Source organism: Sturnira hondurensis, unplaced genomic scaffold (genome assembly GCF_014824575.4).
Source record: "Sturnira hondurensis isolate 20B ecotype Veracruz unplaced genomic scaffold, ASM1482457v3 Scaffold0001872, whole genome shotgun sequence".
NCBI lineage: Eukaryota > Metazoa > Chordata > Mammalia > Chiroptera > Phyllostomidae > Sturnira > Sturnira hondurensis.
The window spans coordinates 36924773-36951670 of NW_028074503.1; the positions used below are offsets into that span (position 1 = coordinate 36924773).

Below are 26898 nucleotides of genomic sequence, written 5' to 3' on the forward strand. Positions count from 1 at the left end.
CTCTTTTCAAGGGAGAAGGCTTCAGAGTCTAGACTGTACTTCCGCTCGTGCTGGGCTAGCAGCAGGCAGAGGGCGGCAGGGGGCAGCAGAGAGCAGCAGAGCCGCGCATTCACACACGGACTGAGGGAGGCATCCAACAGCCAGGGGATGGTGCTGTCGTTCGGGTCTCACTTTACAGCTCTCAGTTAATCAATGGAAGCAATTACAACCATGGACACATCAATACTGCAACTGCATTCTCTTCAATGACCTTATTTACTGTTCTAATGGACTTCCAAGCTACGCATTTAAGAGCTCCCCAAAATTACAGGCATTGATTTGCCTTCAAAAACAAAAACAAATAAAAAATAACTAGCTTCAAAAAACTGAAAAATTAGTTTTACATTTTTCTAGTACTAAATTAAAACATATATAATACAAATTATTGATTTCTTTTTTTTGCTATATTTTAGCATGACTATAAATTTTATTTATTTACCTTTAGAGGGGAAGGGGAGAGGGAGAGAAACATCAATGTATGGTTGCCTTTTGTGCGTCTCCTGCTGGGAGTTGGCCTGCAGGGAACCAGCATGCAACCCAGGCATATGCCCTGACTGGGAATCGAACCGCAATCCTCTGGTTCGCAGGCCTGTGCTCAATCCACTGAGCTACACCAGCCAGGGCCTTGATTTCTATATTAACTGTTTCCTGCCCAAATGAGCTCATAGAAGAAAAAATCAATCAAAAAAGCAATAAATAGCCCTGGCTGGTGCAGCTCAGTGGATTGAGCATAGGCCTGCGAACCAGAAAAAAGCAATAAATAAGCGACATGCTACAATTGATCATTGTGTTTCCATCAATACACCAACTGACACAGATTGATCATTTATCATATTTAATAACAAAGTATTGTAGCACTACTAATTTTTCAGTTATATATTATTATGTAAAGCGAGACATGTATTTTAATCACAATTATTAATAGAATGCTTCGATTTATAATGTTTATGGCTTGAAAAATTATCCCTCCTTAAAATAAAAAAATTCTTCACAAAGATGACTAATGAATAAAAGTTAAAAATGGAAATGAACAGAAATGGTGTTATTCTCCCCAAAGCAAAACACTGTATTTATAATTTAATGTTTTGCCCTCATTTCCCCAGGTGACTGACAGTGTTGCACATATAACTCATCCAAAACAGGAGTTTGGACCACGCGCTCTGCAGAACGCCGGGAGCGAGGGGCAAATGGCCATGGCGGGGCCGCAATGGCACACTCGGATAGTCGCACCGGCTTCCCCTGCGCCCTCCCTGGGGCGCCCTCAGCGCCTTTCTGCGGAAAGTGCACACTGCGCACTTGCCACGAGTCATCCGAGATATTTCTACCATGAACATTCAAGTGCAAAAATATAACCTCCATTTAGAAAAAGTCAAAAAACAATTTTAAAAGATATTTACACCTATGAAAACCACCTTTACCATAAAATCATACAGTGGAATACTATCTTACAATAAAACTTAACATGCAACTGCTACAGGCAGTAACAGTGAAGAATCCTGGAAAAAAAAAAAAACCCTTGAGCACAAACTCTAACTCCATTAGTGAGATGTTTGGAAACAGACTGGTCTTCGGTGCGAAGTCAGAGAGGAGCACGGGAGGTGGGGCGGCCGGGGAGGATGGCGGGCCGCGCACAGGGCGGGGCCCTTGACTCGCTAGCCCGGTTCCCTGTCCTGTGCTAGGTTTCACGTCTGAAACACGATATACTCACTTACTAAAAATACACTGAACTGTGTCTCTGTCTTAACACCATATGTTACACTATATTTTTGAAAGTCCTTAAAAAAACTTTACAGAATTAATGTGTTTTTTCCAACTAAATAACTGGTCAAAAATGCTAGCCATTTGTCCATTCTCATGTTCCAGCGTAATCATAATCTTTGTACACGGCGAAACGATCAGCGGGCACTCACAACACCCATGCGTGACACTCGGTACACTGGGGTGGGCAGCGCTCCCCGCCTCACCTTCTCCACGGGCAGCAGCGTCTGCAGCAGCCGCACCGCCAGCAGTGCGACGCTGACAAACGCCATCCGGTGCAGCCGGCGCGCGGCCTCCGCCTGCTCCAGGCCCAGGCTGCTGTGATGGTGGCACACGGTTTCTCCCAGGGACCCCAGCACCGCAAGCAATCTCTCCTTCTGCAGACAGTTAGACGCAAAAGAGGAAAACAACCAATCCGTCATGAAGAACACGTGGGAAACGTTACCATTAAATAACAAAAACCAAAGTGCAATCATTCCATCAATAGCTGCTGAGGTAACAAATGAGAACACCTAAATTTTTAAAAAACGAACAATCTGTAAGCATTCGATCTGATGACTTCTGATTAATAAATAAAAAACAACAGAGGAAAGCTGAATGACCCATAAATGCCTCTACTTTCTTATGCGTACCTGTCCCCACTGTGAGCATCCTGGGGTAAATCAGCAAGCATTTACTAGGCTCACGGTGTGCAATATGCACCGGCGGGTACAATGAAAAAACTCGTTAGTATAAGAGACACAATCTCCAACCTCAAAGTGAACCCAAAAGTACCAGAGAAATGAAACAAGGAAAGTCAAATAATTAAAAACAATTAAGTATAAAATCGTATGAGTGCTCTTCAAGTAATGAGGTTGTTTCGAGGGAAAGTGTTCTGCCACCATCAATTTCTAGATAACTCATTACTTAAACAGATATTGTATCTTTTAAACGGAAAGGCATACGTGAAGGACAAAGAGAAGGCTAAAATGCAGCAAACCTGCCAAGCACGGCAACACATAACAGACCGACCACAGCCTCAACCCGGGGACACACCCCCACCAGCAGGTGGGAAGGAACACAGTAGGGCAGCAGGGCAGGCGCAGACACCGGTGCTGCGGCTTCTCACCCTCACCTTTCCACTGGGAACATTGGAAAATAACACGGCACAGAGCCCGCAGACTGGACGAAACTGTCCTGCGTGGAGTAAGTCGTTCTATTCAAGGGCCAACACGTGGGAAACAAAACTAAAAGGTATGAGCACTATAAGGTCAAGGCCACATGAGCTGTCACCTCACACCCATCACGATGGCTACTGTCAGAAATAGTGGAAATAATTTTGTGCACAAAAAGTTGAAAATTCAATGTTGTGGTGAAAAATTAACAATATTTGAAATATGAATGAATAATTCAGGGCAAAAAGTAGGTACGGGGGGGCCATTTTCCGTTGATGAAATGCATAATTATGAGTAAAGACCCAACATGAATGAGTCGCTGTGGTCTGACTCACAGTATCAAGCAAAACTTGTTACTGAAGTGAAAATGGATTTGGTAAGTTTTAACTTGGTCTGTTTGAACCTAGCTAATAAAATAAACAGATATAAACTTGAACATTTCAAAGGATACAACCCCTCAAGTTCCCAAGGACACTGACAAAGGACAAACCACCTACTTAATCACGTAGAAAACTTCGACGGATGTTTAAAGCTACACTCTCCTGATCCCAAGGAACAAAAGCTAGAAGTAAAAATTTAAACCAACACAAAGGCAACACTGACCAAGTTAAAACAAAAAAGTGACAGTCACACCAGTAATAACTGCCGGTCTAGAGAAAACAACTGAGAAAGGCAGTGACGGTCTCATCACACCGGCAGCCAATTCTCTCAGTACTCCTCCGTTAAGGTAGTACTCTCACATTCCACCCGCCTATCTGCTACTCAAGATTAACTCTGACAATTTACATTTTTAAAATCAATCAACACGTTTACGATCTCAGTATTTCCAGGCCTTTACTAGAAGTCTATTTGCTCGTAAAACTGTTTCAAATAATCCTCTTATGCTCATGAGGAAGTTTAAGTGTGAGTCAGTCTTACAATTTTCACTACTTTCATCATTTCTTCCATGTCAATTAAGAGTGCTTTTTTTTAAAAGGCTTTAAAAAAAAGACTGAAAAATAGTAACTGGTCCACAGTTTTAATTTAAAGGCTTAAAAAATTTTAAACACCTATGAAGTAGTTGATGGGGGGAGAGCTGGCAGTTTTCAGAGGACCTTCACAGCTTTTACAAAAGAAGGTACAGAATTAAAGTATCAGATTAGCAGAATATTCTAAATATTCCCATTCAAGTAGAATTTCTAGTGCAAACACGGCTTCTCCAAATGTTCACATTAGGAAACAGACTGTGGAGTCGGCAGAGCATCTGAACCGGCGACTGGCACCAGAGGCCCCACGTGCTGCCAGCCTCCCCCGCTCCCCCTCCCACACTGCCACCAGTCACCACCGCAGGTGCAGCCTTCCAGGCACTCCCCACGGAGGGCAAGCTCACCTGCCCACAGGACAAAGGGCCACTCCGCCCAGTGCCAGGTCGCAGAAAGCAGGGCCTCGCCTAACAGCCAGCCTCTCCCTGACACATTGCATTCCCCCACCAGCCCCGCCCATTGCCCCCAAACAGCACTATCTGTGCGTCCCGGTCCCTCTCCCCACTGTCGGGTGACAAAGCCTGGCTTCGTTTGCTCAGCCAAGTCCCAAATGTAACGCAAAACGCAGTTCAGTCGTGATTCACATGGAGCCCTTCCTGAGATCCCAGGTTGTATGTTTTCCAAGCATCACTAGTGATAGGACATGATTAAAAACTTAGAACTGACCTTGAACAGACACTGTCTCCATCTCCTCGTCTGTAACGAGTTACCTACCTTACAGGGTGGTGATGATTGAATGGTCTCACAAACACCGTGTGTGAAATTGTATCTACCCCACAGTAAGCATTCTATTAAACCTCTCTCTATTTAGTGATTATTGCTCTAGGCTTCCCTCCGCTTTACGAGTGTCACAATAAAAGTGCCTGTGTCCCACTAGAGTGCAAACTGCTGCTCACTCGCACGCAGAGCCTGGCATGTGACAGGCGATCAAAACCGTTTCATGAACCGAATGAACAGTCTCTGAAGGTGGCCGGGGGCGGCAGAGAAGGGGAATGGCAGCCGGAGACCCGCTCACCCAGCACCAGCCCCTGCTGGGTCCCGCCGCCCGCAGGGAGCCCTTCCTGGGTACAAGCGGCTCTCGTTCCTTCCAGCCCCACCTGAACACCCACCAGAAAGTCTTCCCACCTCCCTGGAACCTAAGTGACTAGCTCATGGCAGGTCGGATGGGAAATTAGAAGCAATGTGTCAGGGAGAAGGAGGAAAGACTGTTTTCTGTGCAATTACGAGGACAGGAGTGACGGAGAGGAGGCAAAAATGACTGGAGCCCGCCCCGGGAGTCAGGGGTCCCGCGGCTTCGGGGGAAGATCCTCGTCCCTGAGCCTAACTTACCATGTGGACAAGGAGACAGACCTGGTTTCAGAGGGAGAAAAGAGGGGGTGACACACTTCAGGTCAACCCGACTTTCACAAGCGCTATCAATAAACATTTTAATTAACAAAATATACTAATTTCAGTATAAATATGTTTTCTGTATTTACTTCAAGTGAAATCAAAATATACAATTGGGGACATTCCTTCTGACTGTGCTCCCACAAACTGGGCTGTGGCGTCCCAGGCCCGACCACTGTCCGCACTACATGGAAAGATCCAGAAACCTGCACATCCTCAGGTACTCGATGTCTGAACTGGTAACTACACATTTGCTGTTCTGCTTCCTTAATAACAGAAAAAAATTATTGCTTTTATCTCTCTCTTTAAACTTGGCAAAAGTAAAGACAATAAGAAATTCTACTTAACTGTTTCTTTTTATTAATAGATAGCCAAAATACTGAGATTTTTCCTGAGGCGTTTACAAGTAAAAGTAAATCAAATATAATTTCAAACAGTACTGTTTTATTTAACATTTCTAACATACCAATTGGCACTTATACAACAGATTTAACCTTTAAAGTAAAAATAATTCACTGAATCACAAGTGATTAGCAGCCAAAAATTAAAAGTGAATGACTAACTTTTACAGATAAATGTTCTGGCCAAGAAAATTTAAGTTAATTTAAGAAGCAACTGATGAAACAGTCTTCACACATCTAAGGAAAAGACTCACTTTTTGAAAACCTTCAGTATGTGAAAATCTAAAAGTACTATAAAACAGCAGAGCAACCTTAAGGACTGAAGCAAAACTAAGATTGAGAGCTACCTCCCCTATGTCACAGATAAAGAAACCGAAGGACTCGAACAATGTATTATGTCAACCGAAAATATTTCATTGGTTTCTCTTTTCAAGAAATTTTGTTCTTAAAACAAAGTTTAGGGTTTTTACCCATGAGTATTGGTGTTAAGTGAACATCAGCACCTCATTTATTTTTCACGCTCTCATCTCTAGTCACAGGGAGTTCAGATTGCACATAACAAAGGTTAACGAAACACAAACAGACCCAGGTCACAACATACAGAAAAAACACTTCAATAACCATGAAAGTCAATAAATACTCTTATGACTAATAAATTTTGCTTCCACCTCTCTGACGATGCAAGAAAAAAAGGCTGTTGCTAATTTACATTAAAAAAGATAAAGCACCAGTATTTCAAAAAAAATCAAGGTTAATGAATAATTTCAAAATAAAATATATAAAATGACAAATAATCGATATATATTTAAGTGTAAAAGAGGATATGATTTACAACTGCCTGGAGACATACTCTGGTAGTTCACAGATGTCTTAAATATCATTTACAATGTAACATTCCTAGGAATCTTGTACATGTGTTGATTACTCATGCAAATATTAATCAAAATATTTCTTTCAAAAAAAATAAAACATAATGTCATCTTTTCCAAAAAATATTTTCCCTACTGAAATGCAAAAAATAAGACATCCAGCAATAACATGAACTAATAATAAATGCAACTATATGGGTATATCTCAAAGTGAACATACTAAAGAAAAAAATGAGACAAAGAAGCATACAATGAGTTTATTCATACCAAATTCTAAAAAATGCAAGCTAATCTCGATCATAGATATGTCTGTATGTTGAGCATTCTATCACTGAACCACCAATGCGTTGTGTATCTGCACGTTGAAATGTACCAACAAACTTTAAGAAACATGTGCAGCCTATTATATGTCAATTATATTCCAATAAATCTGTTAAAACCCACATAAACATATTCACACCTATACATAAAAAAGATAAGAAATGTGCAAAATCTACATGAAGAAAATACTCCTAAAACACAAAAATGTAGACTTCAAGAACTGGAAAGATATAGCACATTTTCCCAAGGTGTAAAGAAAATCTTTCTAAATTTTGACTCAAAATACAGAGCCAAGTTTTGTTTTGTTTTTAAAAAAGGAAAGAAACTGATGAATCCAATTACATAAAAATAAATAAATATCATTAGGAGAGTTAAAAAAGAAAAACAAATAGGAGAAAAACTGCAACTTGTTGCAGAAAGCCAATGTCCTTAATATATAAAGAGCTCTGAGAATCAATAAAAGCAGAAAAGACTAATCAATGACCCCAAACAAAAATGGCTAAAGGTTTGGACAGTTTACAAGAAGAGAAATGATAATGGCTCTTAAAATTACAGAAAGATGTTCAACTCTACTCAGAGAAAATTGTAAATTAACACTACCTTGACATACCACGTTTCATTTATCACAATGACAAAAATCTGAGCTTTGGCTATGAGTCCTACTGCTGAGCCTGTAGGTGAAACTACATTCTAACCAACTGCCAGTAAATGGCCGAAACAGTAGAGCTGTCCAGGGTAAGGTGACAGCATCTACCATTAAGAGTATTTACATTCTAATACAGCAATCCCGCTTGACAAAAATCTACTCTAGAGACACTCGTACAAGCAGGAAACGACATATGCACATGGGTCACCTCCTGACCGACAGCAGCAATGCCATCCAGCACCCAGAGACTGAGCGATACACGCCAATGAAGGCCCTGCAGCTTGAAGAACAGATAAAAACCTCCACGCACAACACGGAATAACCTCCGCACGCATCAGTCCATGCATACAGGGTGCAGTTTTGATTGTGAGAACAGTGTGTAAAATCGTATAGAATATATTACCTTTTATTTAAGATGCGGGAGATGGAATAAAACTCTACATACTTACCTGCTTACATTGCAAAAACGAAAATAAAAATGGAAAAAATAAATCAGAGGACAAAATGGCAGAGAGACATCTCTGAGTTAATTTTATGAAGAGAAAACTATGCCCCAAAGTGAAAACAAACTAACAAAGCTAACTGTATACTGTGCTGTTAACAGAGAAAAGAATTCTTCCAACAGACTTTAAGGCACAGTATTTTGACTCTGTGTGATTAGTAAGAATGAGTCTGAGTGAAAAAGAACTGCAGGGAAATCCTGAACGTTATCAGTTAAGGACCACAGTTGTACTAATATCGTGATCTGAAAGTAATGTGTGCCGAAGGTAAAGCTGAAAAGCAATTATGTTGTACTATTAAAAACTAAGACTATCTGTGAATGACAAGTACAAGCAAAACCATGTAAGTTTAAGATCATAGAAACAGAAACCTGAACTTATGATTTTTTAAAAATATAGTCTTTCCTCGTTCTGTTCCTAAAAAGGGAAGAACGATACTCCTGTACTAAAAGCAGCCCTGGTGGCCTGGCTCCGCCTTGACACTCGCCCACTCCTCTGAGAGGTGACCAGAATCTCTGGAGAAACAGCCTGTATGTAACAACACGCAAAAGCAAGCCTGGGATGCACTGTGTCTGAGAGAGAGAACACTTTCAAAGTCTAATGGAACAATGATACCAGCTTAAAAGGACCGAAATAAAGTAAGATGCCAGGCCACTACTCGTAGCCCAAAGAAACCACTGATTCTCACCATATCGATTGCAAAAAGGCTGCTGTCGTCCCAGATGTCTGTCGAAATCGCTTCACCAACCAGTACCAAATTCTCTGCCAGCAACTCCAGAGCTCTTACCATCATCTGCCCACTACCTACAAAATGGCCAGGAGAGAAGTAAGACTGTTAACTTTCAAATCAACAACTGAATGCCATACTGTTCAATCCTGCAGTTAGTCACGCCCAAGTCACGCCCACAAATTCCTATTTCTCTTTTGATACTGCTTTCAAAATTGTAGAAAGAGATAAATAAGGAAGTCACAATCTACCCCCGCCATTAAAGACTTCTGTTCTGATCGTAATGTTACTTTACTACAACAAACTCAATGTGCTCGTAAATGGGAAAGACACTGGAGAAGAGAGCAGCAACAATTTAAGTATTATGAGACAGACTAAAATGATTTTTCAAATTCAGACACCATCCACGCTGCACACGGTATGTGACAAAGCACCGGGCTGGTTCACAAAATGCGTTCTAGGAGTTTCCCATTCAGGACTGGCAGGCCTGCGCCCCGTCGGAAACTCCCACGCTGGTGCGGCCTGGAGAGCTTCGCTTGGACAAGAGCAGCTGAGGGGTAAAGGTCCAGGCAGGACCTGGCTGGACAGATCTGGAGAAATTGCACCTAGAACATGTTCTCAAGCCGCTGCTCACCTTAAACCCTGCTGTGGGAGCCTCGCCACCCAGCGTGACGTCCCTTCTCCACAGAGACAAGGTGACGAGGAACGCCAGGACCGGCACTCTGAGTGAGGGGACATTCCATGAAGACCTTCCTGCCCACCTACCAGAGGCCCATTTCAGATAAGTGCAGAACAGACCACCAGGTCCTAAGAGTCTACGTTAAGCATTTCATTAGAACAGCTGGAGAAAGTTCTTTCAGAAACCTCGATAATACTGAACAATTATAAATTATGCAATAATTTACCACAAAAGGGCAAAAGAACATTTAGAAAATTCTATATACCATGATACAGCTTTGTAATTATCAATCTGACTTTTTACAGCAAATTAAGAAAAGGTTAAATGCAAAATCATTAAATCTAAAACTGTTCTTCTCCATTTACCATGCAAACATACACACCTTATAATGCCAGAGTTCAGATTTCCTCCACCGCATTATTAGTACATGAATTAGTATGTACTCCTAACTCCCAGAAGCAGAGTTACTCAGTCAGAAGGTCAGGATAAAACAAAAATGTTAATGCTTTCCAAATAAATATGTACCTCCTGCCTTCCTCCCCATTACCCTCAAACAAGCAAAAAGCAGGCACAGGCCTTAAACAACCAATCTCTTTGTTACTCAGCCGGCATAAATGAAAAAAAGGCAAAACTCATTTAGCTTGTAGTAATATCTCGACAAGTTTATCAACTACTGAAAATGCATAGATTTATTGAATAAAACCCATCACTTCCTCCAGATCAAGTCTCTGTCCGCAGCTGTCAGACTCTGGACAGCTCCCAAACCGATCTGTAACAAGCCACAAGGGCCAACACGCGAGGCGTAAACAGGGCTGGGGCAGAGAGCACGCGATTCCGAGCCGAGACCCCGGAGCGGCAGAGCCGGCCAGCCTGCGCCTCGGGCATCGTTCCGTCCCTCGTCACTCGCATCACAGCTACAGCACGCCACACTCCGCTACCGAAACTGCACTAGTACTTTCGAAAAGAAAATGTCAAATGTTCGCGTGTTTTGAGTCTCGTTGTTTGTTTGGTTTCTTAGGAAAAACTCCAGCAAAGGTAAGAATCCAGCTGCAGGTGTGTTTCTAACATGTTTCAGAGGTGATCTAACAGCCAAATGCAAAGAATGAACTGCGGGCAACCCGGGAAGTTTCTAGGGAGCAGAGCCAGCGTTTTTTCATTCCGGTCTGTTCAGCAGCAGGTGCACGGCTCCGGTGATGCCACCGACGCCCAGTGGCGGCAGCGACACTCCACCGAGGGCTGCTCGACGCCACCAACGATTAATTACACGGATTAATGAAGGCCACACTGGGATCCTGGGAATGTCTCTCCCAAAAGATAAGTAACTCTGATTCTCAAGGTCCTAACACAGATAATGAGAAGCGAAAAACACGAGTCCCAGAAATCAGACGAAACACACCCAGGTTACAGAAATGCCCCCCCCCCCCCCCCCCCCCCGCCCTGGCACCNATGCCCCCCCCCCCCCCCACGAGCGAGCCCTTGGACCTGAGCGGAGCAGCGGCGCGGCGGCCTCCAGCACGCAGACGCAGAACTGGGGCAGGCTCAGCTGCTGGAAGCGCAGGCGCAGCGGGTCCTCGGCCTCCAGCTCCGGCAGCTCCAGCGGCATCGCGGCGGCGTCCAGAGGCGACGGCAGGGAGATCCCGGAGTGCGCGTGCGCGTGGCTGCTGCTCCCGCTGTGGCAGAAACAGGAGTGTCCCTGAGGACAGGGCGGCCCACGCAGAGGCCCACTGCGTGCCTGCCGCCTGGTGCAGTGCAGGCCTCAGAGTGGGCATGACCCTAGGGCTTCACCTACCGATCCACGTCGGGTTTGTAGATACCCTCACAAGTTTATGAGTAAATTCCATCCAGATGGCTCAAAATTGTAATGCCTTTACAGTTTGCTTACAAAGTGATGTTCTAGAAATGTGTCAAGTCTTGCAGCAGCAATGGACATCATTCACTTGTTCACCCATTCCCTTGTTAAGGAACGCAAGCAGATTCACTGCAAAGTTCTCTGAAATCAACCATAAAGGCAAAACTACATGGTGCATACAGTGGCCTGGGTATTTCGTGATTTCCACCAAATGTGTGTTCTAAGTAGGCCAACGTTAACAACTGAGGAGTGCGAAAAGATGCCAAAAAAGAATGAGAAATGGATTACTTAGTACATTCAACATCACAAAATGATTTTGAAAATACACCAAAAGATGGAACATCCCATCTTTGTTGGTTTTCTTCATAAAAAAATTCTTACCTGCCTATGAAGTGGTACGGTGGGGACAAAAGTGTATAAAAGGCTAGAACCTACATTTGCAAACACCCTAAAATCAGACTTTTGATGTCGTCCACAAGCAAAGCTGTCACAGGGGTGCACGGATGCTACTGGACATGCAGACTCCCAAAGGTGGACGCACACTTTGTCATTCCTTCCATTTCAGCATCCCCAGCTCCTCTCAAACTCAGAAAGGCCCGTGAGGACGCGGACACTCAGGCATGAGAAGCGGACACTCAGGAGTGAGAAGCTGCCAGGAGCAACGCTCTGGACGCAGCTCAGAGAGGGAGGCACGGGGGCTTTATGGGGCTGAACAGACGGGACTCCCTGAGCAGCACCGGCCACGGGAGGGCTGGAGCGCAGGCGCTCCAGTCCCGCTGCCTGTCCAGACCCCTGCCTGCTCCTCACAAACTGCGTGAACCGGGGTGTGCAGACCCTGCCGACCTGAGGCCTTTCTGCAAAATTATAATGACAGTAACGCCACCCCCCTCACAGGATTACTATGAGGACGGCTAAAGGAGACAAAAAGCAGGGCAGCGCCCGGCACAGGGCTGAGCGTGCTACGAACACGACTCAAGGTCAGTAGTAGCTGCAGCGTCATGAGAACACTATTAGGCCCACAGACACGTGCTCATCTAACTGTGCATTTATTAGGATGATACCAGAGATGAGATTCATGTTTTCTAGATGGTTGCAGCCTATGGATGAGGTAACAAACAAACACCATGTGACCTGGCTAGTGTGGCTCAGTGGATTGACTGCCAGCCTGTGAACCAAAGGGTCATAGGTTCAATTCCCAGTTGGGCACATGCCTGGGTTTCAGTTGGGCACATGCCTGGGTTTCGGGCCAGGCTCCCAGTAGGGGGCACACAAGAGGCAACCACACACTGATGTATCTCTCCCTCTTTCTCCTTCCCTTCCCCTCTGCCTAAAAATAAATAAATAAAATCTTTTAAAAAATACCAAGCCAACACCTTTAAGAAAGCTTGATATATAAAGATCAGTATTTACACAAACAAGTAAAACACCATACATGTACACCTTGAAGTGGTCTTTGTTGTACAGATTCTCAATCAGGTCCTTGAATAGGATACACTGTTACATTTAAATTATTACACTTACAAAAATACATTTAAAGTACTATCAAGATGTATTTAAAGCTATAATGTTAAACTAGATCACATTCCATTTGGGGCTGGTAGAGACAGTGGGTTGGAATCATCATTCTTTTTTTTAACGAAATACAAAGAAAGAAAATATAGTTCGCTGTGTAGCAGATGGAATCAGAGTGCTATTTTGTGAACATTTTGTTGTAGGGGATAAACACATGCACACACACACAGAGTAGAAACCTGCACCCTGAGCACAGAGTTACAGTGTAATGATTTATTTCCTGCTGTGGGCTGTGGTCAGAAAAGCATGCGAGTCGCTGGTTTAACACAAGACTGACCTCTGTGGTATGTCTGAAGCAAGAAGGCAGAGAAAAAAGGAGCGCCCTCAGGAACTGAAACACACACCCAGGTCACCCAGCTTCTCCGAGCTCACCTGGATGACGCTGCGTCCCAGTCCTGGCCGTCCCCTCTGGGCCGCTGCCCCGTGCGTCCGACCACAGAGGGCCGGGGGCTGCTGCTTCCCGGAGAAGGATTCTGAGAATGATGAGTAACTCTTACTTCCGGACAGTAAGACAAAGAAGAATTTTGGGAAACTGTGTCTGGGGGAAAAAAGACAAAGAAAATTATCTCTTAGTAGAGCCAGATTACTGATTATGTAGTATTTCTAACTAAATTAAGTGGGTAGAAATGCTTCTAGAAGGGTACAAACAAAAATAAAGGTCAGCTTTTTCTGCAAGTATTCACTGAGTACATTCAGGTTTCTACCTCACCTCATTACAGATAGAACCTTCTAGCCAACGTCACTCGCCTCTAGCATTAGAGACCGCCAAGGCTGAACACCAGATCATGCACACCCCTGCCTAACACTCTCCACCCCCCACCTCAAACCATATGCAAAAGTTAACTCAAAGTGAATCAATAACCTAAATATGAAAGTTAAAATCATAAAGCTAAGAGGGAAATATAAGGATAAATCTTCATGACCTTGGATTTGGCAATGGATTCTTAGAAATGACACCAAAAGTACAACCAACCAAAGAAAACATGAACTGGACTTCGTCTACATAACAAACTCCCACGCATTCTTAAAGGACATTATGAAGAAAGTGACAATCTACAGAATGGGAGAAAGCATTTGCAAATCGTACACCTGATGAGAATTTCATAGCCAAGATACATAAAAACCTCTTAGATGCAACAATAAAAACTAGATAAAAACCTAATTTAAAAATGGGCAGTGGACTTCAATAAACTTTTCTCCACACACATCTGTGTGTCTGAAACCAGTTTGCTTCTGCCTGTCCCAACCTTATAAAATATGAGCTCACAGAGGCTGAACCTCCTCCCAGTTTTGTTCAGTGTTGTACTCCCATCCCGAGACTAGAATATTGGTTGGTATATAGTAGGTGGTCTATAAATATTTACTGAATTAATGGGTAAATCTTCAGAGATATAAACCTTTCCTACTGACACTGTAACTCTTTTTGTGATGAAGTAGGAGCTACCCAGTCTCACTAATCTTAGTCATCTGTTGGAGGCTGTATTTCAAGGGCGGTAACAGGAAACCCCACACCTCCGAGGTTTGTAATAAAGCTAATCGAAGAACAAATATTCAAATGGCCAAGGGTCAGTGAAACTCTTAACAAAACGGGTTATCTGGGACGCACGATCACCAGTCCCGGTAAGGCATTGTTCGACTTTCAACGCCTGTTGTGTGAGTGCGTGCACAGAAACCCTCAAGTGTGAACGGCTTTGACAGGGCCAGCTTGTCCTCTATCTGTCCAGTAGGTGGTGCTCTTCCACGAAAAGTCAGGCACTGGACCATATAATAATCTGACGACATCGCAAACTGCATAAACATCATTGCCATAATATAAAAATCAGTATTTTTCAACCAAACAATTTATTACATATAATTGCAAAAAAATGCCCAAAGCCCCACATGAATAGCTGGACTGAGAATTTTGGTGCCTAGCTTCCAACAACACAGACGAAAAAGAGGCACACCTTGCAAAGGACTCATAAAAAAAGCATTGGCTGGTGCGTGGTTCTGACACGCAGCTCGTATTCCAAGGGGGTCATCTGACTACGCTGAGGAATGGGGAGTCTGCCTGCCAATTTATACACAGCAGGTCCTCTCGGAAGGCGCGGCCAGCACTGCCAGCGACTCATGAAAACGTGCCCATAAATACCCTGTTTGCTGGAGAAGAAGCCCGGGTCGCGGTGGAAGTGCAGTCTGCTCCGTAAACAGGCGCACAGCTGCTGCAGGCAGGACAGCGACTGCAGCGCCAGGCGGGGCGCGGCCCCTGCGCCGAAGGCCAGCCTCAGCAGGGAGAGGAGGCTCTGAAATGAAGAAGAGCCGTGAAAACCACCAAGGAACCAGGCGATCCGCTTCAAAGGACGGGGAGCTGAAGGACGGTTAAGTGATTCATCAAAGGAGGTAAGTTACCAGGTATTTATAAGACAAGAAACAGGAATGGGCAAAGGTGATTTAGCCAATGGAAGAAAACGGGTCCAAACTAGAGAAAACGTGAGAAGAACAGTCAGTGTTGGTCACACCCAGAACCGGTTAGCTGAGCACCTTTGAAGAGAGCACAGGCATCGTTCCCATCGGGGACATCAAGTTTCACGGTACTTTTTAAAACTCGCATGGAGGTTTCCACATCTCAAAAGCTAAACCACTGTCACATTCTGGTCATTAATGGCTCTTCTTCTGCTGTCACTGGACAGCAGCCACGGCACGCGTTCACCGCTGCGTGCACTGGAGCAGTCTTCCGCACTGTGAGTGCGCAGCGAGGGTGCCCGGGCACTACCAGAGCACACGAACCTGCGGACCTGCCCCACCCCCAGCCCTGGACCCCACGCCTCCACTGTACAAGCAACGGAGCAGATTGCAAAGAACCCACCTCTGCTGCTACCACAGCGGCCAGCACTGTGACTTCCACACAGCACACAGTCAGAGGGGGAGATGTTATTCTCAGTGTTCCGGAGGGCTACTGCTGCCCCCTCTCGGTTTCCAAAGTCTAGTCATCACTGCAGGAGACCCGCAAATGGCAAACTCAGGGTGGCCACAGGGGACTGCACATGTCAAATGAGACTTCCTCCTATTAGAAGAACCACCACTACTGAAATAAGTTAGAGACCAAAGGGTTTAAATAACCCAATACCCTACTGTTTACATATGGCAGTGCACATTTCCTTCGCCAGAACACCTACGTTGCAAAGTTCATTTCATTGCATCAAGTTCTCTATTTCCAAATCTAGAACAATGAAAGAGGATACACACCTGAACGATCTTCGGCCTTTGGAGGAAAATCTCAGCAGGAAAGTCTTGCATGATGACGTCCTTCAACAGCTCACAGGTGTTCCAGATCAAAGTGTGGTTACTGCTCCTTAAAGAGCTACAAAATAGAGCAGTATTTATCTTTAAAAAGAGTGTACCTGTACCAGATTCTGAGTAACCTAGTGGTGAAGGACTCCACTCACACCCTTCAGGTCTCAGCTGAGGCACCTTTCCCCTGAGCAGTGAACAACCCTGGGTAAGTGCTTCTCCCACTGCCCTGCACTGTCCCGGTCACAGGGTGACCGTGTATTCACTCTGTGTCCCCCACCAGACCCTCCTCTAGACTGCACGCGCCTGGACTATCACTGTGCCACAAAATGCGATCAGTGAGGTCGAAGGGAACAGACTGCAAAGACACCTGTCATGTGAACTAATAAATAAGACAGAAAAAATAACAGTACCCAGAGTTAAATTCTAGGAATCAGACCCCTTCCTGTTCTTCCCCACTTTAGGTGAAGCAAGCTGGGACACCCCTCAACTTCTCAGACCACATCTGCCCTCCCCCCTTTCTCCCAGCCCCACCCCAGCACCCCACCTCTCTCCCTCAGGGGCTGACCCAGAACTGACAGGTCGCGTCCGCCCTGCCTGTCTCCAAAGGGCATTATCGAAAACCACTTAGCAGCATCCTCCTGTCTCTGGGCCTCATGCTAAGAAGTTGATCTTTATTTTCCATATTTTCTGCTGCCCCCCCCCCAAAATACAGACCATTTGTTGTAGTATTTATAGAAATTAAAGTTCTAGCAAAATAAGGAAACTAGACATTAAGACACTCTCCGAACTTCTATAAATCAGCTACCTACTTTGTGGTGCAATGACCAATTAATATCCACTACGTAAGACCACTGGTCCCCACCCTTATCACAAAGCACATGTTCTGAAATATACCGCCTGCTAAGAAAACTGCCAGTGTGCTTAGTTTTCCCACTTTTGTTACACAAAGGCACAGCCACAACAGTCGGAGATTCTGGTCAGTGAGCGGTGACCAAGGCGCTTCGGTCAGCTTCTGCCTGCCCGAAGGCTTGCTTTCTGAAATACTGAAAACCACCATCCACTCCTGTGACTCCATTCACAGCCGCCTAGGAGCTCTGTCTTCCTGCTGAACGTGCAGGGGGGGACTGCCAGGTACAGCGGCTGGCGACCACCCGAGCACACCTGGAAGCATCGGGCACCGTACCTCTCGTTAGAGGAGAGAACGTGTCTGTCCGTGGTGGTCAGGGGCAGCCAAGGGAATGTCGTACACTTGAAACACTTCGCAGTTGGAGTCACTGGTAACGGAAAAGCAAAGCTGAAGCCACCAAAGAAGACAATGTTGTACATTCCCCTTTAAAGTAAGTCCCCAAATAGAGTCACTTCGACAGTAACCTAAAATATACCAAATAGGGTCAGCTGCGAATCCTTTCCCTCACAGGACAAGTAACTGAGCTCTCCTTTTGAAATTTAAACAGAACTCACATGCCATTATTAGAAGAAGAGCATTAAACACAAACCCTTATCAAAGGACATTTACTTTCAATTACATTCTCAATTTACTGGCTGTCCAGAACACAGGGCTTCGACTTAGCATGAAACAACCTGGCATTGGGAGATCTATAATTATACAAACTAAAAAAGATAAAACATAATCACAGACTGTACTTAATTAGCCATTTTCAAAAATCCTCAATGGTGTTAGATGGTTAAACTTCTTTGAAGATGAAGACCATAAAGCTGAAGATCAAGTATCTTCGACCTGTGACTAAGACCTTTCCAGGCCTCAGTGTCCTCATCAGAAAATGGGGACACTAACGTCCATCTCCCTGGGCTCCATGAGGACTCATTACTCAGAGTATGCTCAGAGTGCATTACGCATTTTTGGCATTATTCTGCATGTGGAGATGAGCCGTGTTTGTGGCTATTACTAAGCTTATCGTTACAAAAACAAGAAAGAAGTATGTGACTTCCGAACAGGACACACGTCAGGAAGAAAACTAAACATAAAAAGTGACTACTGGCTCAGATCCTCAGAAAGGCCTCTTTAAGGAGGTGGCGTGTTAGCAGAGACCAGACACAGCCAGACATGAAAAGACCTGGATGAGACGTCTAAATTGGATTCCAGAGTCAGCTGGGCGCTGGGACAAAGGTAAAGAGACAGAGATGACAGTGAGTCCTGGGCCTGAGTGACTGGGCAGGCGTGCATACTGCTCAGTGTGGCACCAGCGGGAGTGAAATGAGATGCGCGGGGGCACCGCACAGCCCGACAAAGGGCTTGTGTTCTGTGAGCACTAAGTACTGCTGCTGCCGTTACCACCTGCCTGTGTATTTGCTCAAGTGCAGGCAGGATATCATAAAGTTTCACCAGTTAGACTCCACATCCTAGACTAATTTGAGGAAACTGAAACACTCGCTTGGTACTGAAACACCCAGGCTGGACCATGATGTGTCCTCAAAACAGTGAGGAAAGTACATTAGTTTCCGATTTTCCAGGAGAGCAGGGTCTGCCTCTCTATGCCCACTCACCCACGGCTCCGGGGGGCCCTTCCGTCGGCTGGAAATGGCTTCTGTCTGGAGGAAAATATCCTGTTAAGATTTCAGGTGGTTGTGGCAATTCTGAAAAGAAAATACAAATATTATTGCATGTGTTATTATTGATTCATTATTTGCTAAAAATGAAAGTTACTTTTTTCAAAATGAATGTTTTCTCTTGAGTTTGTGAGTCATTTTAAAAACTAGAAAAATAATCCAGTCTTTTTTCCTCTGAATAGTTTGTCTTCCTAAAGAGGAAAAAAAATGTGAATTTCATATTGGGGGCTTTTTCTTCCCTCTCTCTCTTAATGTTAAGTCAATTATTTGTTAGAACGAAAATACCCACAAGGTACAATAAGAATGTTTCACGGTGTTCATTCAAGGACTGTCTGTCTCTGCTTCTAAGTCCACCTCCCCCCTCCCTTCTACTCCAGTTATACAGTTCCTGGTCACAGCAATTTACATTCATATCGTCTTTTAAAAGTTGTCCAAGTCAGAAAAGTCAAGCACTAGTTTTCAATGCTTTCGCAATTCTATCACAAGTGATTACATGTTCAGCAGTACAGAGACAACGACATCGAGAATGAGAAAAGGGCTAAAACTAAATTTTCTAATTTTCTGTTGGTAGGGTTCACACCAGCAGTTCTTAACACAGATAACTAGAAATGAGAGCCCTAGACCATACCTCCAACCTCACCTGTGAGGAACTAGCTTGAAATTCATGATTTAAGGTTCTACTTTATTTGTTATGGCTTAGACAGAAATTGTGAAATGCATTGCTAAACACCACAGTCATGCAAGATGTCAATGAATGGCACCATCAGAGTTGTTGTTAATGGTGCTACCAACAGGTGCGGGGACAGGGACACACCCCAGACACAGAGGAAATTACCGTCTAACAGAGTAAGCAAGCAGGAACACTTTTATACTTTCACGCCCATCACATAAATTGCATGGGCCTTTTTCTCCCTTCAAATCAATTCAAATGCTTCCCACATACAAGGCACTCTGTTGGGCACAAAAGGACAAGAACGCAGCTGGAGCAGCCAACAACCCTGCGCCTAACAGACGCCAGGCCCCTGCCAGAGCTCCTCCCAGGCATCGTCTCATTCAATCCTCGTGACAATCTTATAGATGTTCTTTCTTAGTGCCCTGATTTGGGATGAGAAAACTAAAACCTGGAGAGGTACTTAAGCGCCTTAGCCAAGGGCACACAACTAATGGCATAACTGTGACTTTGACTCCAATTTTATCCACCATCATTTTGATTGGACCCCGTGAAAAAACCATGAGCTAGGGCAGATGCCCTCCTTGAGGAACCGTCCAAAAATGCAAGTCCAAAACACGGAGAACAACACCTGACACAGAGTAACGAGTGCTCAAGGAAGACGGGTGTTGTTATTGTTCAAGGAGTAATCTGTCAAACTGGTCTCACAAAGAGAAACTCACTACATCTCTCAGGCCCCTTCACCAAAAAAGCAAAGAATACAAATGTATCCTCCTCTGAATGACAGTTGGGGAGTGACAAAAGGTCAAGCTCAAGTAAGTCAATACAAGAAAAATAAGTTGTTTTTTTTTTAAAATCTAAGGTTCCTTTCCTTAGAATTAGCCACTAGAACCGGTATATTTGTATTTTAACCAGATGCATCAGAATGATCCCAAAGAGTTACCAGTTTGAATGGTTTGGTAAGATGCGGAACACAGTGCAGGAACGTCTGAAGGAAGGATAAAAAGTCCATCTAGAATGCCATCAATTTCAGCCTGTAGACTTGGCTCCACATTAGCACGAAGTTTGGACAAGAAGTCCACTGCGCCGAGGTCAACCAAATGCTGGACCGCCGCGGGAAACTGAGGAAGAAGAGAGTCATGAGATTAAATATCAACGTTTTGGGATATTACCTCACAGCACTTTAATATACCAGGCATTCATTCTTTAAAAACTAGATTGTGCCCTGATAGGCCTAAAAGTAAAGAACTTCCATGAATGGGACCCAGATTTATAGAGACATAAAATGTTTAATAACAGCTCTGAGAGAAAAAGCCAGACTAAACACCAGAAATGCACACCAACAATTCCTATGCTTTCATCTATTAGAAGAAACACTCTGTCCACTGACATGCACCCTATCGCCTCCTACCTCCAACCAGCCAAAATAATAATCACCCACAACTGCACAGCGATTGTTTTGGAAAGTTAAACTTGCACCTTGACATCTGACCCTGGCTACTAACCAGTCTCAAGATACAGTGAGGAACATAAATCTACAAAACAGATATGGGGAAAACAATTTAACACACTTGTCAATCAACTGTGGTCCGTAACATTACCTTTAAACCTGTCCTGTTTCACAAAGACACGTCCAATTTTTAACACGCAAATAACAGACCAGATAGGAAAACAGAATGGCAACCATTACCCTCCCTGGCTGATTCCCAAAAACCAGAACCTAACAGAACTCAGATCTGGGTCCTTTAAGAGCACTGTGGACAACGTGAGGTTTAACATCACAAACCAGAGAAAAGGAAGACTAGAACTATATACCCAAATGAGTTCAAATTCAACGTCTTTTGAAGAAGTTGTTTTTCAAAAGCTTGTAAAACTGACTTTTCCAGCAGTGTCCCGGTGAGATGCCTAAGACTCTCTCCTGGGTCCCTGTGTCAGGATGATCGTACCTTGACCAGCGTGCTCAGCAGGCCGAGCACCTCCGCTTGCAGGGGAACCGACGGGAAGTTGAACCACTGCAGCAGGTGCACGAACAGCAGTCGGTCTTGCGCCAGGTCCGCGCCGCCCACCAGGTTGAGCTCTACCTTGCTGAGAATGGTGCGGAGCGCGCGCTCCCGGATCTCGGCCAGCTGGTGACCTGCGGAGGAAACGCCGCTCTCAGCCATGCCCGACACCCCGGAGTCGCCCACCCAGAACCTGCCCGGAGACCGTGATTACGCGGGGCCGAGGGCGGGGGTCAGCAGGAGTCAGGGGGACAGAGAAAACCAATGTTTTCCACCAGCGGGACCGCGCAGGGCGGCGTCTACACAAAGTCCGACAGGGGACCCCCGAGGGCTGCCCTGGACAAGCCAGGACCAGAAAGAGATGACACGGCCATTCTCAACAAATGGCCACGCCGGGAGGTCGGATCCAGCGAGGGGCAGCTCAGACTGTTACCGAGTTTCCTGATGAGCCCAGTCAACACCATCCTGTCCCGCTCAATCAGCAGCCACCGGAGAATTAAACTGCCGCGCCACAGCGTCCTGCCACGATGACGGTCCCCCCGGAAACTCGGGCAGTGTGACTGCAGGTTCCGCCATGCCAGGGAGAACCACCCGACCTGTGAGAGGCATTCCGTGGGCTGTTTCCGGCCCCCGCGCGCCAGGAGAAGCTTACGGATTTTCTGTGATTACCAACACGCAGTTCCTAGACAGCCGTCTCTGAGGCAGGAACCGGAAAGATTGAGGAGGCGAGCAGAGGTGGAACCTGCTTTGGCCGCCATGCACGTCGGGAGTCGTAGTCTCAGCCCCTCCATGCTCCTTTCCCGGGATTCCGGGCCCGCCACCGAGCCCGCCTGCGCGGGGTTCCCGCGTCTGAGAGCGCTCTCCAGGCGGAAGCCCGGCCTGGCCACGCACCCTCGATCTGCGGTGATTCGTCCAGGATCCTGCCGATCTGAATTTGCAGGGCCCAGAACTCCACAAGTCACAGTACAGGGTTGTTTTGTTTTGTTTTGTTTGGATTGCCTCCAACCACGTTACAAAATTTCTTAACCACTAACTGTGAAGCGTAACCAGCAAAGGCAAGCTGGGTCTTGGATAAGATCAGTATAAACAAGCAAGCCCCTGAAGGAAAGAGAGGAGAGAAAGGGAGTAAAAGAACAGAAGAGAAAAAAGGGGGATGCAGACAGGAAAAAAGCGGGGGCGGTAAAGGTTTGAATTAGTATTTGCACCAAAGTTGAGTTTTGCACTGTGATAGATCTGAGCAAATTAGGGAAAAATTCCAAGCAATGGGAGAGCAGCAACGACAAAATTTAATTTGTAAAATGATTTGCATTTTTAGAGAACATTTCATCTCACCGAGCCTTTTCAATCTCCCGTGGTAAGAAATGCCAAGGCAGCTATTCCTGTGCTTTTGGGGGGGGGGGGGAGCCGGGGTTGGGACGGGCGTGGGGAGGGGCGGTGTGTCTTAAAATCAAAGAAATCGAAGAAGTGCCTCACCCAAGGTCACACCGAGTGGTAAGTGGTGGATTAAGCACCTGACCTTAATTTCCTTTGTAATAAATATTCTGAGAATCTTGCTGTCTCTGCACGTGTAGAGAGGGTGGACCTAGGAGCGAATCTTGAAGGCTAAATGAGGAGGAGTCTATTTGCCAGGGAAAGGAATGGAGTAAGGGGTTGCCTTCGGGAGAAAACACTGCATGCAACAGCAAGGATTCAGAGGGAGTCTATCAAAGAAAGGGAAAAGGAGAGATTCTAGGGGCCAAATCACCTCTGGACTGAAGAGGGAGGGGGAGGGGGCTGCTGGTGTGCTGGTTATTTTCCACCTCACCCCCACCTCTTCATGGGCAGAAAGTGGCCTGCACCTCCCAGCCTCCAAAGCCCTTGGCTTATAGTTGCGGCAGAAATCAGAGAGTTGGAGGAAAGAGGGGTGTGAGTATTTTATCGAGACTCCACTAGCCCATACCTAAGCCTGCCTAGCCAAGATTGTCACAGCGGCTGCCTTCCTCCACCCTAGGGTGCCAAATGGGCCCCAAAGTGGAGAGCGTGGAGGCAGTTACACCAGCTGAGAAGGTCCTGGCGCTTTCTGGGCACGAAGGTTTGAGGTGTGGATTTGACATGCCAGAACACAGGAGTAACAGAAATAACTGCTCAGTGATATCTCCAAGATGAAACGAAACTGGAAATTGGGGATGTCAGAGGGTAAGGGGTGGTAATACTGTGGGAGAAAAATAAAACAAGCAAGTTGCAAGTAAAATGGAGTCAAACTAGGAAATGGTCTCATTTATGTTGCTTTTATTTTTTAATTTGTATTGTTATTTTTTAAATATTTTATTATTATTTTTTAAACAGGGAAAGGGAGAAAGAGGAGAAACATCAGTGTGTGATTGCTTCTCACGCGCCCCCTACTGGGCACCTGGCCGGCAACCCAGGCACGTGCCCTGACTGGTGACCCCTTGGTTGGCAGGCGGGCACTCAATCCACTGAGCCACACCAGCCAGGTGTATTGTTATTGTTGAGCATATGTTGCTTTTAATAACACAAACTCATTGGGTCCTGCTTATTACATTCAAAACAAAGAAACTGTAATTTTCCTGTTAGACTTAATATTATTTGCCAAATTTTCCTCAAAAATTCATGTTTGCTCTTCCTCCTAGAGCAGACATGAATTTTAATACTTGGGGTCATGGACGGTAGTTCTTTCCGTTGTCCTCGTGTGTTGATTTAATTTGTTGATTCTACTGTTACAAATCACGCACATGTATTCTAATGTATTAACTATATTTTTATTTGTTATCAGTTACTTTATCATTCTTTTGTTAGGCTCATTTCTCTGTTTCTTTTGTAAATTCTTGAGCTAAAGGTTTTGTTGCTTTATTTTCATTCTTTCTAATTTAGTTATAGAAAACTTAAAGTCTAGGAATCTGCATCTAAAAAAAGCTTTAAACAACACATTTGTGAATTTAGATTTATAATGTTCTAACTATTGTTATTCACAACCATGCTGTATGTGCTATTTTGATACTTTCTATTTCACCTAAGATCTATTTAAGGGGGTTGTTTTTTAATTGTCAAGACTTTCTTGCATATACATTCATTATTAATTTACATTACATCTCAATCAGCAACTGGGGATTTTGAACTTCAAGGCCAAATATTTTAAGTGATACTAAAGAACTTGAAAAAAATGGGTAACATATATTTGTGTGGGTGTATGGTGAACTGTAGGTGTATATAACTTTGTAACTTTCTACTTGTATTTACAATAGTTTTTGTTCCATTTACTTAAATGCTATCTTGTAATAAATCCTGTTGACTTTTGTGTGATGGAAAATGATAGTCATTCGGCTGGCGATACATATATAGATGGAAAAGGTGTGAAGGGTGGAGACGCCCTAGGCTGAGCTTTGCTATCATCACAAGCCAAGCAGCAGCACATGGCCCCAGAGCACGGGTCACAGTGAGGTTATTACTGAGCTCCACTTAATTCTCAGAGGTTCTTCCACCTCTTAGTCAGGCATGGGAACCGCTGGCAGTCACTGCCACAGTCTGCTGGGTCAGATCATTCGGATTAGGTGGAGTTATTTGTACCCAAAGTCGCCGGAAACACTGTTACTCTCCTAAGAACTCATATTACTGTCTGTGGTGATTTATTCTAGGAGAAAAATAAATGCTTTATTTTCTCCAGGAAAAGACATGCATTTTTGCTCTTCCTCCTAGAGCAGACATGAATTTTAATACTTGGGGTCATGGACGGTAGTTCTTTCCGTTGTCCTCGTGTGCATTTCAAACCCTGTATTCCTGTTCCTTGACTTAGAACTTCTGGCTCACAGCCCTGTCGACCAACAAAGCGCTGCACCCAGCGCAGGCCTCGCAGCCAGGCAGGCCTGGGTCTGGAACCAGCCTCGCAGCCCCTTCATTTCACGACAGTGGGCAAGCTTAGCTTTCTTGTTGCAAATGGCAAAACTCTCAGTTGGAAAAGTAGGCGAAAGCAAGTCACTTCTCCACTCTGGAAAAGGATCTGGCCTCGGAGACGCCGAAAACAATCGACATTTTCCTCTCCATCTCTTGGCTTGCTCCTCTAGGGGCTTTTGTCTCATTCTCTTGCATCACTGGCAGGATTCTACCAAACTAGGGGGGAGGGGGGAGAAGGGATTGTGGTCCAGGCTTCCACCCTTCCCTGTAATGAGCTGAGAAGAAAAAGAAACCTTTCTCTCAATGCCTGTGTATCAAATCCATGGGGGAAAAAAATCCCCGTGTGAATCATCATTATGAGATTTCCTGATCTTGCATTGCTCATTCACAGTCTGAAAAGGAGGATGTTATAACTCTAGCAGGATTACAAGAAGACTTCCACTAAGGAAACAGAGGTACTAACAGAAAATGGGGGCAAGAATCTAAGGTGCTGGGCAGGAGTCGGGGGACCTGATACCTCCATACGCTCTAAACCTCAGTTTCTACAAGTAGAAGTTGGGACTACAAACAGTACCTACTGATACAAGTGTTTTAGGACAAAGGAGATCACTTAGAGAAAGCACTTACTCCAGACCTCAGTGACAGGTAGTTACTGTAAGTAACAGTTGTTGCAGACACTGTCAGACTTGAGGTTGCCTCGTTGCTGGGGACTGCATATTTGTGTCACCCCAAAAACCATGTTAAAATCCACCCCTCACTGTGATGGTATTAGAGGCAGGACCTTTGGGGTTAGGTCATCAGGATAGAGCCCTCAGAAGTGGATTTAAGGGGGAAAAGCCATCGATGCCCCAGGAAGCAGGGTGTCACTGAGTCTGCTGGTGTCTGGATTTGGGTTACTGGCCTATAAACAAGCTGTCTGTTGTTTATGGTTCACCAGTCTGGGGTGTTTTTGTTACAGCAGCGCCAGTGGGCTAAAATATTCCTCTTTCTGGGCATCAAATGCAGTGTCAAAGCACATCCTGTGCTGCCTGCAAGTAGAACCACAGGTAGTAGCTCTTCCTCCATCGCAGGGACCCCGGGGCCCAGAAGGAGCCTTGCCCTGGGGTAGGGGATGCTTTGACGGTGGAGGTGTCCACCGCCTTACAGCCATTTGTTCAGCCATATTCAGGCAGTCTTTTGAGGAAAGAGAGAGAGAGAGAAGAAAGAAAGGAGGAAGGAAGGAAGGAAGGGAGGGAGGGAGGGAGGGAGGAAGGGAGGGAGGAAGGAAGGAAGGAAAAGAAAGAAAGAAAGAAAAGAAAAAAGACAGGCTCTGACCCATTTTTCCTTGTTTTTCAAAGGGAAGAAATCATTGGCCAAAGGGGATATCCTTTTACAATTGATACAAAAGCTACTTTTACATTAATTGGGTTACTAACTTATTTATGAGAACAATGTTTAAAAAAGAAAAGGGAAAAAAAAAGAACGAGCAAGCAGGATTCCCAAACAAGAGGTGTCCAATGCCATAGGTGTGTGGAAGGTATTCACAGTCCCCCACGGCAGGCAGACAGTCTGTGTCTGTGCATTTTCCATAAAA

At 44.9% G+C, this 26898-nt stretch overlaps 1 protein-coding gene across 1 annotated transcript in view; it reads right to left on the reverse strand.

The window, feature by feature from the left end:
- The window catches only part of RTTN (rotatin), a 98978-nt gene extending 76807 nt beyond the window's left edge, over positions 1-22171 (reverse strand). Inside the window, exons 1-11 of the mRNA XM_037035684.1 lie at positions 21871-22171; positions 21384-21571; positions 20381-20558; positions 18705-18794; positions 17383-17473; positions 16152-16266; positions 15058-15208; positions 13299-13464; positions 10988-11175; positions 8788-8903; positions 2004-2174 (exon numbers count right to left, since the gene is read on the reverse strand). Coding sequence (XP_036891579.1) covers positions 2004-2174; positions 8788-8903; positions 10988-11175; positions 13299-13464; positions 15058-15208; positions 16152-16266; positions 17383-17473; positions 18705-18794; positions 20381-20558; positions 21384-21571; positions 21871-21901 — 1485 coding nt within the window. The 5' untranslated portion in view covers positions 21902-22171. The remainder of the gene's footprint in view (positions 1-2003; positions 2175-8787; positions 8904-10987; positions 11176-13298; positions 13465-15057; positions 15209-16151; positions 16267-17382; positions 17474-18704; positions 18795-20380; positions 20559-21383; positions 21572-21870) is intronic.
- Positions 22172-26898: the final 4727 nt, after the last annotated feature.